This window comes from Tinamus guttatus, unplaced genomic scaffold (genome assembly GCF_059628265.1).
Source record: "Tinamus guttatus ecotype Peru unplaced genomic scaffold, ASM5962826v1 Tinamus_guttatus_pri_ptg000659l, whole genome shotgun sequence".
NCBI classification, from domain to species: domain Eukaryota; kingdom Metazoa; phylum Chordata; class Aves; order Tinamiformes; family Tinamidae; genus Tinamus; species Tinamus guttatus.
Window position 1 is genome coordinate 2974262 of NW_028289193.1, and position 15221 is coordinate 2989482.

The following is a 15221-nucleotide window of genomic DNA, read 5'->3' on the forward strand; positions in this document are numbered from 1 at the left end:
AAAAGGACTGATTGATTCTAAGTGGTGGCAGCTAGACTGCATTAGGGGAGGACCTGAAGTACATATTCCGGTTTAGATTCATGCAAAAGAAATTCAGTTCATGTGCTCTGAAACTGCTCTGTGACATGCACTAAAGCCTAAGTGCATGATTCTTAAAAATAGATTCCTGATCCAAGCTAGCTTAGCTGCCGCCCTTATTCCTTGTTTATAACACATTACAGGTGTGATGGTGGAAAATGATTAACTCCAAAGGACTAGTGTATCTTTTAATCTGACCGGTTAGTTTTGGAAGGAAGCTTAGAAACTGGTTTGCTTGTTCGTTTGTTTTGTTCTTGTTGTTTCCTCATTCTTTGGCCCTTCACCATGTCAGGAAAATCTGCTCCTCAGTTTCCACAGTCTCACGAGATGCATCAGCCAGTACTGAGACCCCTCATCCAGCCTGTCTGCAACAGAAGATTTGAGGATGATCCTCCCGTCACAAGCAGAGGCTGCAACAAACCTCTGTCCCATGACTACTCGTGCTCTGAGGGCTGGATGCAAAGTTATCTAAAGAAAACACTACAAACCATTGCGATTTAGTATATGGTGATGCCAAACAGTGAAGGTACTGGAAGAAAATATACACATTATGTCTTTGTTTCTCAGTTAGCTACACACAGATCAGCCAAAAGTAGCACAGGTCCTTTCTTTGTGTGATTTGGGACTTCGTGCTGTCCTATGAACCAAGGATGTTCATTCCATGACCAACCTGCTCTGCAGAGAGAGGCCCACAGTGTTCTGGCCCATGCTGTGTATTTGAGAAAAAGCAAAAACATTAAACACAGAGCAGAGGGAGCAGGTCTTTAGCTGGTTGATTACTTTCCCACTTCTTATAATTCTTTGCCTTGCACATGTTTCACAACTTTTATGGGTGCTAAGCTGTCTAACGAGCCCTGAGTAACTATAAGAGACACCTGCAAAGTCTGAGCTTTTGCCAGTCAATTAGATTTCTTTCCCCATAGACCCTCATGCTTCCCCGCTGCTAGTACAAGCAATAGAAAGGAAAGGCATCAAAACCTGACATGGTGGTTGATGCAGATCCCCTGCAATGGCCATGGCTGGAGGTAATGAAGAAATAACAGAGGAAATAATAATACAGCCCCTATTTTTCTTGGAAATGCTGTTTTTAAAAGCTAAGGAAACTAAATTTCAAAATGGAAACCCAAACCATAAAACTGTGGGTCTATACTGACGAGGATTTTCTAGCACGTTTGCTTTGTATTCGTCTGATGGGCTTTGTTGCTCTTCTGTATTTTAGCACAGATGCTTTGATAATTTTGGGATCAGTATGTTGCTCAGTGAACTAATGTGATTCATGATGGCTTGTTGACATTTGGGTGGGACTTGGCTGAATCATGAGCTTTGATGTGAATTTCAAGTGATAGGAATTAATTAAAAGCCTTAAAGTGCTGGCTTTTAAAGCATGATGTACCCCACTTAGCAGTGCTTATAGACCAACTGTCAAGTGGGAGGATAGTCAAATGGTCTGTGCATTATTTTCAGACAGTAGTTTGTTCCTTGCACTGTCTCAAACTTCCTGTGCAATCTTGTCCAAATTAGTTTCACTTTTTTTTCTTTTTTTCTTTTTTTAAATTCATCTCCCAAGCGCTGATAACATTGCAATAGTAACCCCTTAACTGAGTGGAGAACGGCATCAATGGGGTGTCTAGACAGGGGCTCTCAGATAAACTGGAAAGATTGTGAGTTTCTCAATCAAGTTCAAAATGTTTCATTTTGGACACCTAAATATTTCAAGCCAGGACCCACAAACCTGGACATTAGCAATATAACTAAGTTGAAAATTGTAACAGATATCAAAGCTTGGGTGGGTAACAGTGCATCCCTTTCTGCCCACTGTCGCTTCAGCCACGTGCTTTAACCATTATCTTCACCTCCGTGTGATAGTCCTTCACGAATTAGTTATCTGGAATAGGATTGCAGCTCTCCCACTGGAATTGAACCATGCCTGACATCTTTGGAACAGGGATACTTTCTGGCGAACATTAATCAGGCTGAGGTGTGGAGAACACCTGCAGTTTAACCACCACGTCTCGTGTCCCTGCGGGGGACGCTCCAGGACACTCAGCTCCTCGTGCTCCTTAGCCAGGAGAGCCTCTCTGCGTTCCAGAGGCCTGTAGCAAGCCCAGAGCACCGCGTGCAGGAGCGGGTGGTTACGAGGCCTCCGCATCCCCTTTGTGGCGGTCCCCAGGTGCCCCCCTTGCGCCTCCTCCGCGGGTGACATCCGCACGGCTCGGAAGGGAGCCCCCTAAAAGGCGCCCTGGGGGCAGGAAGGGGCTCGCAGGAGCCCGGTACCTGCTGCGCTCGCGCTCGGTGGGGCCCGGGGCAGCCCTGGGTGAACGCGACCCTACCTGCCGCAGGTAGCAGAACGCAGCAATAAACCCTCAGTTTGGACCTTTAAAGCACATCAACGCGTTCTTACCAGCAGCTTCGATGGATTCCGGGAATAAGCGATGTCCAAAAAAACCCAACTGCAAACATTACGTTATATTAAATATTCAGGGAGAGATATCTCATATGTAGAAGTGTCTCGGGGCACCACTTTTCAGTAGATTAACATTCTTAACTGTTATATTTACTTAGAGACAAAACAAAAATATTCACTGCCACCCTTGTGGCTTGAATTATGAATGAAAATATTCACGAGAAAGCTATTGAAGTTTGAGCCGTTCCACAGCTGAGGTGACACATTGGGCTGGATCTCCTGAAAGACTCTCTCATCCACAACCTGCAAATGCCCAGAAAATCTGAAACTTTTTTTTTTTCTCCTGAGAAACATCTGTTCTGATGTGTTCTGAAAAACATCGGAAACTTTGAATCTAAGATGCGACTGATCAAGTTCAGGTTTTTCAAACTGCAAATACAATGAGAACACAAGCTCCTGCAGCCACCTCTGAGAGCCAGCAGTGCTAAATTCCTTAATTTAGTCCAGAGGCCCCTCAGACCAAAGATATTAAGGGCAGAGCTAGAACTCACAATACAAGTAACAGATGATAACTTAGTTACTAAGTAAATATATTCTTAGTTAATTGCTGATTTCTTTAGAAGACAGAAGAGGCAGAGAGAGGCAAATTTAGAGAAGGAAACTGGTGAGAATTGCTGCAGAGAGCATAGAGAGAAAGCCAGAAGGAAAATATAAAGTAAGTTAGAAACACTGGGCTCAGTTACTGTTTTTATGAATTTGTTTATAAGGACACTTAGTATCCTGTCACTGAGCCCTGGGAAGGGACCAGAGGCTTCTTGCGAGCAGGGAATGCATCCTAAACACGCACGGGGATCTCAGGTTCAGAATTGGAGAAGGTGCTTTTGGACAGAACTCACGAGCAGGGGCTACCAAACAAAAGCAAGAGATACTCTGCAAGATCGTGGCTTAGTCCATGGCCCCACAAATAGAGGTATGCGACTGTGGAGAAAATTAGGCTGTTTTAGCGCTTCCCTTTCAAAAATTAGACAAAGGTTGATCCTTCCCAAGACACGATCTGTACTTTAAGCAGAGCAGGAAACAGCACAGAGCAGCCTCATCCAGGGGAGGGCACACACCACCCCTACAGAAGTCTAGTAATTCAGCAGCAAGGGGCTTTCTCTAGATACTTCTGAAAGGCACAGGGCAAAACAGTGCTGACCCAAAACACAGCAGGCCCAAATCCACCAGCTCTGGTTGATTCTTACCTTTCCTCACAAAAAATACTAACTTCAAATAATGAATGCCAGTGACCCTAAATGTTACATACTTAACATACTGTAACTGGTTTAGGCAGAGCAGTGTTATTTTTGCTTCTGATTATCTTTTTGCCTCATGGCAGTGATCTTGTGACATGATGCAAGATAACTTGCCAGCTCCTGAGAGGAGAAGTTAGTGCTACCTCATCAGTTCCCGATGCCCTTTGCATCGTTTAAGTTGTGACCACAAACCTTTATGGAAGGCCTGGAAGTTCAGGAAGGGCCGGGAAAGGACAAAGTAACATCAGAGGGACTGATCATCTTTATTATATAAAGAGACAAATAGAAAATAAAAATACTTTAATATGAGGAAAAAAACAGAAGATACAATTTGAACATAATATACCAGACTGAAACCATAAACAATGGAACATGAAAACACTGTTCAACAGCAAACTTTCAGTGAGCTGCATGTTGGAAGTACAAGCATCACCCATCACAAATACACAACTCTGTGCACATCCGAGCTTCCGTGAGAAAGATCATGAACAGCAGCAGCATATTTAATCAGATTGATTCATTTTCATTAAATTCTTACCTAGTAGATGTACTGGATGCTATCGCTTCAAACTAGAATAATAAAATATTAGGCAAGGCAATGCCTGCCAATACAGATTGGATGCAAAATACAGAAGTAAAAAAAAAAAAAGGATAAAACATTTTCCAGATATGAAATTCATTTTTTTATATATATATTGCATTTACACACATTTGTTGCTTCAAACGTGCATTCAAGTCTCAAGATCTAAACATAGCTAAAATGTTATTTCAGCAACGACGCATCAAGTGACAACTAATTATTGCTATAGAAAAATTTGGTTTCCCAGAGTGATGCAATTTCATCTACGATTCTTAAGGTATGTTCAAGTAACAGGAATAACTAGTTCCAGTGTCAATTCAGGTGCTCTAAATCTGTATTGGCTGTAGGCAGTTATTGCCACATCATATAAATAGTTTATTAAATCTAAAAAAAGTGAACTAAACATATATAACTATTAAATTCCTCAGAAAAATGTATACAGTAATAAAATCACCATGGTACGTGTTATTTTAAAAAGTTAAGAGTCGACTATCAGGTTACCTTGAAATTCCCTTTTGTCTAAGGGCACTATCTCATAGCTGGCTTTATAGAGGAAAAGAGAAAATAAAGAATCCAAACAAATTTTCAGCTGCGTCAGTGAAACACTGCAGATCAGTATGTGGTCACACAAGCACCGCAGCTGACGCATGAAAAGACACAGACAAAAATATGGGGGAAAACATGGAAGGAGTGCAAAAAAAATATAGACAGATAGATAGATAGCAGGCCACCATTTTGGTCAGTAACAAAGTATTGGGCATGTTGTTATATTAAAAAAAAAAAAAAAGAAAGTTTAAATACAACTCTAAGACATCTTTGAAAAGTTGATTTTCTGTTTTCAGCCACTCTTAAAAATAAAGGATAGAAACCTAACATACACATGTATAATGTATTAGTGCTTTAGTTCCAACATTCACAACATATTATCAAGATTCAGTTTGAGAACCCATTATATTGCGGGCTGATGTGTTTCAATCTTGCCACTTTTGGAATATGAGATATTAGCATATTTAAATAGTAACCCAAGCTTTTGTTTGGAGAGCAAAGAGGAGCCATGTCACAAAAGCAGACTGTACTTCTGCTATAAGGGTATTGCTACTACTATAGCAGTTACTTATGTGTAGGTGAAGTCCTGGGTATGTTCTTCACCCACACAATACCCATTAAGAGTAACAGCTTGACAAGGGGTGACAGTGCTGTGGGATGAAGAGTCAATCCCAGAGCACACACTCAGAACAGGTCATTCTTTCTTACCACACGTAGAAAGTCTCTGGGCTCAATAAAAGCCAATCTGAAAAAACATACACCTGCACATGCACACAAACATACAGAATAGCTCACTGACTCTTTGCAACTTTCTTTCCCCTTTCCTCCATCAGTATTAGACAGTGAAAAAAAAAAAAAGTCTAAAGAGTCTTTTAAAACAGATTAACAGATTTCTGGTTTAAACTAAAATTGCAGAAATTTCATTTTACAGAGGGTCTTGCTGAGAATGTGGAAACCTAGGAGAGGAACTCAAAGTATGAAGTTAACTATTTTAAGGCAAGTTTTTCTCTTCAACTGTTTTTCAGGCTTTTAGATGCAGCAGATGTCCATGTTTTAAACAGTCTTAGTGAAACAAAGAAGCTCATGTCTGAATGTTGGTAGGTCTTGGACCAATTTTTTTTCTAGCTTCCGTGAAAGAAGAAAAAGATCAAGACTTGAATTCCTGATGCAACAGAAAATCTTAGAGAAGTTTAAATAACATGAACTGATGACAAAAAAGTATATATTTCTATATTTGCATGTCATTTGACTTGTTCAGAAAAGAACTAACTCAGGGCAATTCTCTTCCCTGAGAGCTGGGAGCACAGGGAAAACTTCTCATGCGCTCATTTAGCATGCAAGTGTCCTATTCTGAACTACTGAGCTATAGAAAACAAATACTTTGACTTTGGAAGTTGGACCCATTTATTTTCATTCACACAATAATGGTTTAAAAAAATCACCATCTCAGAGCTATCTTAGCAGATGGAAACTAAACTTAAATAGTGCAATAGAGCATCTTTGTATCAACTTCTAAAAGGTATTTTCAAAGTGGTCATTGCTGAATTGAAACATCTGACATTAATAAAAAAGAAATTTATATAATTAACAGAGTAGTAAAGTTAAGGACAATCAAGACTGAAGTTTCAAAAAAGTCCCTATTTCTATAGGGACAGATAGCAGTAAAAACATGAGTTAAAATATTTAAGAAAATTCCTTATTAGTGTGAAAAATTAAACCTGAAAACTACTTACTGAATTCCATTTTTATTAATATACATTTCATATTACCAACAGAATTCATGTAGTTTTTCCCCTCAGATAATCAGTAGGTTGAAGGGGATCTACACTTCAAAAGTTCACATGACAGGATTCCTGAACCGCATTTTGGTACTGGGCTTCTTCATCAAGTTGAAGATTCTGAACAAAAAAACATCAAAAACAGATAAACGTTGAAGGTGCAGCATCCTTAGTTTTGTTGTACACATCCCACGTTTTTACATACGAAACTGCAGGTAGATGAAGGCCCTCCATTTATATATTTATTAGACTACTATCTATATTACCCAGTTTCTTTTATTTAACCAAGTACCAAGAGACCGAAGAAACAGGAGAAGAATCAGACGAGTGGAACGAGGCTCATTAAACAGAAAGGTCCATCTTCTCTCCCAGGCTCAATTATGTTACAGAGAGTCAGCTCAGGAGAACAGAATGTGTCTTGCAATTCTAGCAACAGGACTTCCGACCAGCCATAACCCCTTCTATCAATAAAACAAAACCCAATCCCAAGACAACAGTAATCAAAGACTGTGGAGAATATGCTGCTGAAAACGAAGGCAAACATCACAGCAGATGAGTGGTTAACCTTGCTACTTTTGAAGAGCTACATTCCCAAACGTTAATACATCAGGATACACCTTTTTAGCTCGATTCTGGTAGCTTCCCCAAACTGAATTCCACTCATCAGTTCTACACTCTCAAACATACAAGATTGACTTGTGTTGGAGCCCAGTCTCTTATATTGATCTCCAAGTTCTTCATTCCTTTACCACAGGGTACTGGACATGCAGAAAAAAAAAGTGTACATCCTCTGTACTTCCCTTATGTACTGCAAGGCTGCCTATGCTTTACACACCATGCATCTCCTATGAAGCTCAAACAGGGTACCCTGCTTCCTGCCAAACACTCCAGAAAACACAGCACAAACCCGCCAGCTCTCTGACCCTGTGCCCAAAACTCATTGGCCTGGCTTCCAATCCACCCAACAACTACATCTGTGTATGTAGTTTTACAATTACTACAGCATCATTTACTCAAAGTGGGCTTGAAGGAAAGCAACCAAAACAACCATTTAAGACCACATTTAATTCCCCCACAAGACAAAGAAAAAGCTTACCACAAATTCTCCGTAGTCAAACTGGTGTCTTAGATTTAAATGGCTGACAAGATTTCTAGTAACCTGGTTAGAATCTGCCCAAGGAAGAGATACACAAATAGGACAGATCTAAATGTGGAAGATGAGGGGAAAGAGAGAATAAAAAGTTAATTGCAATACAAAATGCATTGAAGACATATTTGTCTACTCTGTTACTCATCTGCTAATACAGTAGAAATGTTTACTTAAAAATCATAAAGTGCTCTTTTCCTTCAAACATGTAACATTCAAAAAACTACATTTCAGAGTGTTGAATACATTAGTATATCTGCTGGGTGTGGTAGATTATCACACCTGCACATGCACTCTTTTAGCCAATTTCTGTTGTTCTAAACATAGAAGTGAAAGTGATTTTGTACCCTAGTTTGTGTTCGCATGAAGCCTCCTCTCTTCTTATTTGATCACAATTATGTAAAAATATATAAATAAATAACACCACCCAACATCCAAGTGAAAACAAAACCAAAAATAAGCTTTTTCTCCTCCAGTCTTTTGATTTTTAGTAACCACAGGCTTCATGGGAAACAATAGTTTGATTACAAACAGAACTGTCTAGTAATTCAAATCTCTGGTACTAACTGAAGAGCAAGAGTAATCGTCAAACTCAATAAGTGAGTTTGCTTCAACTCAAGATAAACGAGGCAGCTATGTCAAAAATGCCTTACAACCAACAAGAAGCTTTGCAGCTATGGCTGACAAGTATTTTCAGAGGAAAGTCACTCCTCAATCTAAACATACTGAATTAAGTAATTTCAGTCTCAGTGACCTTTCCAGGTATAGAATAGCTACTGCACATGGTTTAAAATCCTCCCACTATTCCAAATAATTTAAATAAAATTTGTTTAAGAAGCATACAGTTAGCAACTGTACTTACTACAGGAACTATCTGATAAAGGTGTCTATTATTACAGTGGTCCAGCAAGCGCTGTCTAGTAAAATTGGCTTCCTGACACAAGGGGCACTTGAAGGTTGGATGTCCACTGTAAATAGAAAAATATATGATTAAACAGGAAAGATTTTCAGAAGAAGTGTTGGAGAAGTGACAAGATAACAAATGATTTATTTTTTCCCCTTATTTTGATAACAATCCCCCGCTCCAGAAGCCTTTGTTATTATGGCAGCACTACTAGAGCTTCACTGATACTTCTGAAGTAGAATTTTAAAGAATTTAATACTTGTATGTCAACACACAGTCTTTTGAGACTTTGATTTTTAAAAAAAATCTTCTGCTCTTATTACCTTTCATGCCATTTTTATTTACCAGCAGTATGCTTTAGTTCAAATCCTTCAGTTTGAACTGCAAAAGAACTAAATTTGGTGCTGAGGAATCCAATTCTAATTGACATAAATATAGAAGAAACAACTTTAAGTTAAAATTTGTAGTAACTTCTTATCCGTTAGTAGAAATTTATAGTATGATTCACTAGGTCTGCTTAAGTAATAGCTGAGAAAAAATAAGCAGCTTACCTTGTATCTCCCTGAAGCATCTGATTGCTTGCCCTCTCTCCATTATCAGATACTGTATCACTCCTGTTACTTTATATAAAGAACAAGAAGAAAGGAAATCTATGTTAATAGTAGCAGGAAAAAAATATCCATCGAGTTCCACAAATTAAGGCGAAATATATAATATTACATATTTAACACATATTTTAACCTGCACTACTGTTCAAGCTGATCTTTCAAATTAAGTTACTTCTCAGCATTCAGTTACCATGGTGATTCTTAGTAAAATACCATGCAATTTAATAGGGAAGTGATACATAATACAATGGCTACTTAATCAACACGAATGATGGGGAAGATTACGGATGCATAAATCAAAAACTGTGTGCATTTTCTAAGCTTTTTGATTTAGAAAGTAAATTTGTCCTCCATGTACCTCCAGCTAAGCCATCAACTGTTTGGTATGCTGATAAACCTAAAAGTGTAAATATTTACAATCACAGATCTGGCTATGGACCTATACAGAAAGGCACTGTGATGTTACAAGAAGTCCACTGGGGCATACTCAGTGGGTAGCTATATAACAATATCCAGATACTGCAGACAAACATCACAGCAACTAGTTCTGACAACAGCTCAAAATTCCATTTTCAGCATATTGTTGGGTTGAAACCACAAACATGCAAAAGTTCAGCCTGCCAAAACAAAACAAAAATAGCAACACGTAGCAAATAAAGCATAAGCTATACATAACAAAGCTCTGTGAAACTTATATGTAAAATAAGGTCTTCATAAAAACAAAGAAAAAGCAATCCTAGAAATGTATCAGTCAGAAAGCATCAAGAACAGAGTTCTTCAGCTTTATAGTCTGAAAACAAATGGGTAAGTGGCATTTGATTTTATGATATATAACTTCCTGGATTTCCTTACACATTTCATGAAAGATTGGTTTGAAGTAAATTCAGTCTGAAATCAAAAGTTTGCACAGTAGTGGTTTGCAACAGGATACCTGCTAAAACAGATTTGGAAGGGGGAGGGAAGGGGATAAAGGGAGAAGAAGGAAACTTCCCTGGTGCTAAATACAATGAAATCTGTATTCCAAAGCAAACTGCTCAAATGCTGTGGAAGCAAGGAGAAGAAAAAAATGGTGGAAATATTATAGAATCTTTAGAAGATTCCCTAGAAGATTCTCCAAACCACCATCCGGAAAAGTTTTCTTCTGTATGCCAAGAGGGAGGAAGGATCTGGAAAAATTGTCATTTGTTGACACATCGAAGTACAGACAATAATTATTGGAGGGGGGAGGAGGGGGTGAAAAGGTATGTCCTGGAAAATAAAACACTTTCCTTTTAGGAAAAGGAAAAAAAAAAAAAAAGGAAGATACTTTGCTATACATAAAACACCCTGATTACCTGTTCCCTGATGAATCTTGCGAAATCTGTAAGTTTGGTATAATAGAAGAAGCACCATATTCATCCTGATACTTCTTACACGTTTTATAATGCTGCCTCATCCACGAAAATCTAACCTGCAAACGAAATGTCAAATTAATGAAATTATACTAAGCAATCCAAGGATAGGAAGAAGCAAATCTGCCAACAGAAAACAACGCATGCAGGGCTCTTTTTAGACATCACACACAGCAGAAGTTAGGACTGATGTCTCCCTCTCTGGACGAGCACTTTCTTCCCAAACAAGGAATTTTTAATTCCTTTTTCTGCAGGCTCTACCACTGTGTAAAAACAAAGAACACTAAACGGCCAAGCAGCAGAGAGTTCTGCCTCCATAGCCGAAACAAAAAAAAAGTGTTTAAAATCCATTTGACTGAAAAGTCATGGCAACTTCACCTCCTGCTTACAGGGCAAGTAACTGATGAGCTCTGGGCACAAGAAGGTAGGTTTGGAGAGTGGGATAAGCACCCGTGCTCCCTCAGTGTTCTCTAGGATGCTCTTGCTGTGTGCAGAGACCAGTCTCTCTGCATTGGGAGTGTTCTCAGAATATGTAACTTAAAGGGGCCGGGGTAGAGCCAGTGACACGAGACTGAGCTGCTCAGATCACCCAGACACAGCTGCCCTGGACAGGCCCCTGATCAGAATTTCAGGTCCAATCGCACTGTCAGACAGTGCCTGTGGGTCTAGAAGCCATCTGGACAAGACCCCATCTTATTGGTTTGCACCTAAAATCTATTCAAATTCTTTTGGGGACCTGTTTTGTTCATCCTTCCCATTTACCAACTTGTTACTGTTTCTTTCTCCAAGCTTTTCCATCCTCATGGGTGAAGTGAAACAAAGGAGCTCTGTTTTCATTCATTTTTCTCATTGCTTTGGAGGAATTTTGACATTCCACTAACCAACAGTAGTAAGTGCAGTTATAGACAAGCCACTATTCTCCTTCAGCTTAGACCTGTTGGAGAGGCCTGGTAGGCATTGCATGCCTAGTACAGGCACAAACCATGCAAAGCAAAATCTGCAAACTGCTATAGACTGGCATGAAAGACACCTAAGTGAGTGCAGAATCAGGTCAAATGAAAGAAATATTTGCTCAACCGTTTATAAAGTTTTACTCTACCTGCTTTTCACAGCATCTACATCCCCCCGAAGCTTTCTTCATATTGTTTTCAACATCTAGAGCCCTTTTGGGATATGATCTTTCCTTTTTAGTCACACTCCCCCGGCAGAGAGGACAATGTGTTCCACTTTCTCTGATAGCTGTCAAGAAGCACTTCCTGCAAAACCTACATTGAAAAGTCATCACAAACGCAGATTAGCAAAGTGAAAAGAGCTGGATACTCTGTGTTTAAAGAGAGCTGCATGATTATTATGAAAAAAAAATACATTTTAGAGATCCGTGGAATGTAAAACCTTATAAAAATATAGGCAAAGTAAAACAGTAGCATTTACAAAGACTTAATTCCTTTACTGAAATTAGGGAAGCTTGGCAAAGCATTTTAGGCAGATCTTACTATTTACTGTCTACTATCTTTAACCTGCATACCAGATTGATCATTAATGAGATATTAAACGGTGTAGCTGGCACGTGATCCTGCAAAAATTTTATCAGTAACCACTGTTTGTTGTCCTTGAGCAGAGTCAAAAATAATGCAAAGCTGCATTTAAGTGTTCCTGCCGACTTCGCTTCGGAAGCTTTGGCATTTCCCCTTACCAGCAGGCAGACAGACCATTTTCTTTTCCTTAAGGAGTGTGCAAGAACAACTGCCAAAGCTATTTTTAAAACAGCAAAAAAAAAAAAAAAGGAAAAATTGTTTGTAATTAAACGTTCCTCTGGGAAATAAAATCCTTTTTCACTGTGAGCATAGAAACTGAAAAAGAAAACAGCCAAACTATGGACGGTTAAAAAAAAATCAGGAAGCTGTTAAATAAAGTTAAAAATGCAAGTTTGGTTAGATTTGTAAGATGTTTTCCAGCACGGCGATCATTTACAGGCCTGCCAAAGATAAGATACGGCTTTAAAAACACATATATTTATATGATTAGTCCTCATCCACTACAAAAGGAAGGGGTAAGTGCCTAAGGGGAGGAATGCGGGAATCAGCGGGACTCTGCGGGGAGGCCGGGCCGGGCCGCGGCGGCGCAGACGACGTGCGGGCCGCGCCGGGCCGGGCCGTGCCGTGCCGTGCCGGGATACCCACACGTGCTGGCAGTTGGCCGTCCTCACGGGCGTTTTGAACACCTCCTGGCACACGGGGCAGTAGAAGTCGTCCTCGCTGAAGCGCAACGCGGCGGCCTCCGCGGCCATGGCGGGCCGAGAAGCTGCGGGGGCGAGAGACGTCCGTAAATACATCGCGAGGCGACCGGGCGAGCGCGCGCGCGGCGCCGGGGGCGGCGGAAGATGGCGGGGGCAGCCGGCGCCCCCCGCCCCGCGCGCGCGCGGGCGCCGCCTCCTCCGCGGCCGCCCCGGTCCCCGCCGGCCTCTACCTGGCGCCGCCGCCGGGGCCGCTGCGAGGCCGCGCTGCGCCCGGGCCCCGCCGCTCTCCCGGGGCGCAGGGGCGGGACCGGGGCCTGGGGCGGGACCGCGTTGCCATGGCGAGCGCCGCCCGGCCCGCCGGGGCTGTTGTGACACCACGGCCCGGCCCGGGAGCAGGAGGGGCGGGGCCCGGCCCGGCCCGGCTCGGCTCGGCCCGGCTCGGCTCGGTCTGGCCCGGGGGAAGGCGGGACGGGCGCGGAAGGGGAAGAGGGCGGCTGGCACGGGCCCCGCCACTCGGTATATCGTGGAGTACTGAACAGGAACGGGGCTGCCGAGCTGGAGCCGGGGCCAGGCCGCGGCTGGCGGTCGGGAGCGGCGGTCATGGAGCGGGATGGGGCCTCTGCAGCGCTGGCACGGGAAGCTCAGGTGCCGAGCGTCGGGCAGGGGGTGGTGAGTGTCGGTGGAACGGGAATTGGCCGATATATCCGCGTAGGAAGGGCTCAAGCTGAGGACTTGGGTCCAGAAATCCTGCTGATGGAATTGTGCCCATAGCAGTACGCCTATCTGTTCCCATTTCTCTCTCTCTCTCTCTCTCTCTTTTTTTTTTTTTTTTTTTTTTTTTTCTCCCGGGAATGAGGGTTTTCCCATTTGTAACCTGGGAACAGCTTTTAATGATTATAAAGGGTTGTTACAGCCTTTAGTTAATTATTGCAGGTAGAGAGGGCTTGGTGTTAAACACCGAGGTGTTAAACAAAGTGAGGCGAATGTTAGACAAAGGCTTAAGATTTATGTTAAACAAAGGCTTAAGATTTATTACTAAAAGAACATGACAAGTGCATTTGAACTTTGTTGAGGAGACCGCAATATTTATTGATCAGTAGCTTTTGGCAGGGGGAGAAATTGTGCTGGTGACCTCAAGGAAGTAAACTAGGAGAAGATGTGTGTGAAGACATCCATGCTGCTGCGGGAACGTTGTTGTAAATCCGGGTCCTTTAATAAAGCTGTGACCTTGGAGTCAACAACCCGTATGGCAATATACGGCATGGGACCAGTCTTATAAATCTCGTGTAATTTTTGCCATCAAGATAGACAGCATGTAAAAAGAAATCGGGCTGCTGAAATTTATTGCATACACAACCGAAAAGCACATTCCTGAGGCAGTAACTTACTAAGAAGTACACACAAAAAAATCCAAGGGAATTTTGGGTGTGCAGGGAGCCATAAAGCTAACAATTTACATATTAATGTGTGACCCCTTGACTTCTGAGAGAACAGAATTTTTTAGTTGCTCCAAAAATAAAACGTTCCCATAAGTTCCACACTTTGCACCAGCTCTGTCCATCTTTCTCATTGAGAAGTTTTCATTTTCATTCAATGACAGATCTTAATGAGAAAGGACAGAGGATTTCCCAGCGCATGAAGCGCATCTTTCTGTTTCCCAAACAGAAGACCTTCTGATTTCAACAGGAACGAGTCAAGACCCAAAATCTGCCAGGCATTTCCTGTTAACAGATTCCCAATAAGGTGCTTTAATCAGTGTACGTACATTCTTCTATGCAAGAATGTAAATTTTAATTTCTTACAGATCAACTGCATCATAGAAAATAAAATGTAAATATATTTAAAAACTATTAATTTTATAATCTTACAAAAATTATATAAAGCTAACTCACACAGCAAGAGAATACAAGTTAGTTAAAAGACCTCTTCAAAAGGTTTTAATAATTATTTACTCCTTGTTTTTTCCCAAGATGGCTTTTACTTACCAGCTTTGCTAATGATGGCCCTCATCCTGCAGACACAGGAGATGAAATAATGCACATTCATATGGGGTTAGTAATACTGTTTTTAATACTAGGTGCTCTTATTTTTAAAAACATTTTTGGACTACAAAATTGAAATTTAATTAAAAATAATTAAGAAAAAACAAAGCACTGCTTAAGTAAAAATGTTTTTAGATATAAGCAGGTTGCTGACACCACCTAATCACAAAGCTAGAGTTCAGTGCCGTGGTTAACTGCAGAGCATCATCTTC

At 41.1% G+C, this 15221-nt stretch overlaps 1 protein-coding gene across 2 annotated transcripts; it reads right to left on the reverse strand.

The window, feature by feature from the left end:
• Positions 1-6632: 6632 nt before the first annotated feature.
• Positions 6633-13066, reverse strand: RNF138 (ring finger protein 138). 2 transcript variants are annotated; one of them, XM_088536355.1, is made up of 7 exons: positions 12912-13066; positions 11831-11996; positions 10675-10790; positions 9284-9352; positions 8691-8796; positions 7778-7851; positions 6633-6801 (listed from the first exon to the last, which is right to left on the reverse strand). In XM_088536355.1, the coding sequence occupies exons 1-6, from the start codon at positions 13061-13063 to the stop codon at positions 7813-7815; spliced, it is 648 nt and encodes a 215-aa protein (XP_088392481.1). In that variant the 5' UTR covers positions 13064-13066; the 3' UTR covers positions 6633-6801; positions 7778-7812. The 2 variants fall into 2 exon arrangements, with proteins under 2 accessions (XP_088392481.1, XP_088392480.1); XM_088536354.1 differs by having other exon boundaries at positions 7778-7885.
• Positions 13067-15221: the final 2155 nt, after the last annotated feature.

Coding starts and splice junctions, on each gene's coding strand:
- RNF138 (XM_088536354.1), bottom strand. CDS start 13,063: ATGTATTTACGGACGTCTCTCGCCCCCGCAGCTTCTCGGCCCGCCATG. Junction 9,353..10,674: donor CAAGATTCATCAGGGAACAG/GTAATCAGGGTG, acceptor CTTTATATAAAG/TAACAGGAGTGATACAGTAT. Junction 8,797..9,283: donor ATGCTTCAGGGAGATACAAG/GTAAGCTGCTTA, acceptor TTCTATTTACAG/TGGACATCCAACCTTCAAGT.